A 3,670-nucleotide genomic window follows, 5' to 3' on the forward strand; every position below is an offset into this window, starting at 1 on the left:
CTGAGTGCCTGGCGCCCCGCCCCCTTAGCCCGTGGGTCCGCAGGTTCTGGGCCTGTGCGGCGCCGCCTACCGGCCGACTGAGGAGATCGACCTGCGCAGCGTGGGCTGGGGCAACATCTTCCAACTGCCCTTCAAGCACGTGCGCGACTTCCGCCTGCGGCACCTCGTGCCCTTCTTTATCTACAGCGGCTTCGAGGTGCTCTTTGCCTGCACTGGTCTCGCTCTGGCAAGTACAGCTTGCATGGCGTTGTCAGATAAAATACAGGTCTTCGGGTTAAATTTGTATTTTGGCTAAAGGACAAATAAGTTTCGAACACCCATAAAGTGCATAGTTCCATGCAGGCACAGCCCTGGTGTCTGAGGACACTGTTCAAGCCTTTTGCCCTGCCTGTGCCCTCAGAAGCTTCCATGAACCTCAGCGGGAGACAGCCCTGCCGTGGTCCAGAGGGGACAGGGTGCAGCCCGAAGACCTCAAGTGGGGAGGGCCAGAGCCTGGGCGGGCTGACCTCTGACACCGACCCTTGTCCCCCCAGGGCTATGGTGTGTGCTCGGTGGGGCTGGAACGTCTGGCCTACCTCCTCGTGGCTTATAGCCTGGGCGCCTCCGCCGCCTCGGTCCTAGGCCTGCTGTGGCTGTGGCTGCCGCGCCCCGTGCCCCTGGTGGCTGGGGCTGGAGTGCACCTGCTCCTCACTCTCAGCCTCTTTTTCTGGGCCCCCGCACCTCGAGTCCTGCAACACATTTGGATCCTCTACATAGCAGCTATCCTCTGGGGTGTGGGCAGTGCCCTCAATAAGACGGGGCTCAGCAGTGAGTACAGCCATGGGCGCTGGGATGGCTGGGCAGGGGACCCTGTGACTACCTCTGGGTGGTGGAGGAAGAACACAGACATCTCAGGGACAGACATGGGGTCCCGTGGATGCACTGAGGATCCGTTATGGCGGAGGCGAGTGAGGATCCCTGTGGACCCTCCCAGGAGTGGAAGTTCCATGGGCTGCAGGGACAGAGGGGGAGGGCTGTGGACACACCGGGGACAGGTATGGGAGTCGCATGCCATGGACATCCTGTCCACACCCCAGGGTGGGCTTGGGGCCCTGTGGACCCCGGGGGGGGGGTGGTTAGTGTGAGATCTTGTGGCTATGTGGAGTAGGTGCAGGGCTCTGCGGGCACCCCTGAGGGACAGTGTGGCAAACCACACTTGGGATACTTGGCTTTCCTACCAGAGGACAGGGCCGGTCCGTGCTCTCGGGAGCCTGGGAAGCAGCAGGTGGCCATGTGCATACTCCAGGGAGCAGGTGCACATGTGGCCTTTTTATGGAGAAGAGCCGGGAGCAGGCATGAAGCCCCAGCACCGGGCTACAGAGGAGCAGGGTCCAGGCCCTGAGCCTGGGCTGAAAGGCCGAGGGGTCAGAGTTCAGCTGTGTGATGCTCTCTGCCCACAGGTGGGCATATGCCCATGTCCTGCCCATGACACACAGATGCAGTCATTTGGGCCTTCCACATCAGCCTCTGCTGTGATGGGCCAGTGCTATTAACGGTTTTGAATGTCACCCATGGCGGTGTGATGTGGCAGAGGTCATGCCTGCTGTCGGCAGGGTAGGGGCTGCCTCAGGCGGCCCCTGCACCCTCAGTCAGAGAGTCAGGCATCTGCATCTGTTGCAGAACATGGAGCCCCACATTCGGGGCCACACTCTCCTGGTTATTGCTCAGAAACCGCCGGCTCTGGGCAGCATCCACGCTGGGTACCTTGAGCCCCATGATATGGCTGGATTTGGACCCAGTCCTGGCCTCCTCTTCTGCCTGCCCAGTTCTGCTTCCTGCCTCCTCCTTGTGACCCCTGGGGGCTCCATGGCCTTCCACAGCAGCCCCGAGGGGAGCAGTCACACTGCCGGGCCTTAGGGCAGGGATGTTAATGTCCTGAGTGGCAGGCGAGGGTACAATTTGCTAGGTGCTGTGTGGGCTTTCTCACATTAAAACCTCAGATCGCAACATATAATATGTATCCTCTCATTTTACAAACTGGCCATGGGGAGTTAACTTACCCTGAGTCACCCCATAGACCTCTAACTTTTGAATCCTCCTTTCTGTACTAATTCTCTCCACTGCACAGTCCTGAGAGTAAAGTCGGAGTCTCCTGACTCCCTGCCCAGTGGTCTTTCTTCCCAGCCCACTTCCTTGAAAAATAAGTCCAAACCTCCCAACTTCATGCTTGATTTGCAGAAAGCTTGTTGCTACAAGCAATTTGTCCCCCCCCTCCCCCGAGCCCAGGGTGAGGACAAACAGCCTCCAAAGGCCTGGCATTATGCACCTGGGATTCGAGAGAGGACAGGATATGACCGCGTATAGAGCTTTCCACTTTTGAGACCACACGTGTGCTCCAGAGTGAGGCCCACACTGTACCCCCAGCAAAGTTCACCTGTTCCTGCCTCTGCTCAGCTCTCCCAGGCAGTGTAATAACGAGGGCTTCCGCCAGGGGGCAGGCCAGGACCGGTTCACAAGGACTTTCTAGGCGTGCCAAGGCCAAGCGCAGAGACCAACCCAGTGCTGGCTGGAGGGGGGTCACAGGTGGGAGATCAGGCATTCTGGTCCCGGCTGACCCCTCTCCCCTTCCTGCCCTGCCCACCTGCAGCACTCTTGGGAATCCTATACGAGGACAAAGAAAGGCAAGACTTCATCTTCACCATCTACCACTGGTGGCAGGCGGTGGCCATCTTCACCGTGTACCTGGGTTCAAGCCTGCCCATGAAGGTGAGCCTGGGCATGGTAGGAGGAGGGTCTCTACAGGCCAGCCCCCAGGCAACAGAGCCTTTCTGCGTGCCCACCCTAGCCTCACAGCCCGAACGGGCACTACTCCCCAAGGGCCGGGTCAAGCCCACTGAGTGGCTCCAAACCCAGGACCCACTTTCTGCCTCACCTCTCATGGTCCTCAGTTTACCTGTCTCTGAAGGGGTTCACGGTTTTCTCTCTCCTTGTGCGTTCATCCCAGACACCTGTGGCGAGTCTGATGCCCTGTTCACCAGGTGTCAGCTCTGAGCAGGTTGTGGAGGGTCCGTCATGGCCTTCGGGGAGCAGGGCTCCTGGTGCTCTGCTCCCACCTACTGGCGGGTCAGTTTCCACCATCTAGACCCAACATTTGGGGGGAAAAAATGAAATAGAATAGATGAGATTAGGAATATGCGGGTTATATGTGTGTATGGACTGGTGTGATGCGGAATTATGTTTGGCTGTGGGTTACGGCCAGAAACGTCTGAGAGACATTTCTTATGGTCCCTGCGCGTAAGGGACACAGGAGCCTAAGCCCCAGGGAGGAGCCGAGCGGGCCCCGAGCCTGGCCCCGAGCCTGGCCCGCAGCAGGGTGCTCAGCGCTCCTGTCCGAGCGGCTAACTGGGGCGGAAGGCGCGGGCGGGGGGCCCCGCGGGTCCCCAGCATCCCTCTCTGTGCGCACAGGCTAAGCTGGCCGTCCTGCTGCTGACACTGGTGGCGGCCGTGGCCTCGTACCTGTGGATGGAGCAGAAGCTGCGGCAGGGGGTGGTCCCGCGCCAGCCCCGCATCCCGCGGCCCCAGCACAAGGTGCGCGGCTACCGGTACCTGGAGGAGGACAACTCGGACGAGAGCGACGGGGAGGGCGAGCGCAGCGGCGGCAGCGGCGGCGGCGGCGGCGGCCCGGGGGACG

At 60.5% G+C, this 3,670-nt stretch overlaps 1 protein-coding gene across 1 annotated transcript in view; it reads left to right on the forward strand.

Annotated features, from left to right (window-relative positions):
- The window catches only part of UNC93B1 (unc-93B1 regulator of TLR signaling), a gene marked incomplete at its 3' end in the record, with an annotated part of 12,830 nt that overhangs the window by 5,127 nt on the left and 4,033 nt on the right, over positions 1-3,670 (forward strand). Inside the window, exons 6-9 of the mRNA XM_077766568.1 lie at positions 44-226; positions 534-807; positions 2,627-2,745; positions 3,445-3,667. Coding sequence (XP_077622694.1) covers positions 44-226; positions 534-807; positions 2,627-2,745; positions 3,445-3,667 — 799 coding nt within the window. The remainder of the gene's footprint in view (positions 1-43; positions 227-533; positions 808-2,626; positions 2,746-3,444; positions 3,668-3,670) is intronic.

The sequence above is a fragment of the Crocuta crocuta genome, unplaced genomic scaffold (genome assembly GCF_008692635.1).
Source record: "Crocuta crocuta isolate KB4526 unplaced genomic scaffold, BGI_CrCroc_1.0 scaffold636, whole genome shotgun sequence".
Lineage (NCBI taxonomy): Eukaryota > Metazoa > Chordata > Mammalia > Carnivora > Hyaenidae > Crocuta > Crocuta crocuta.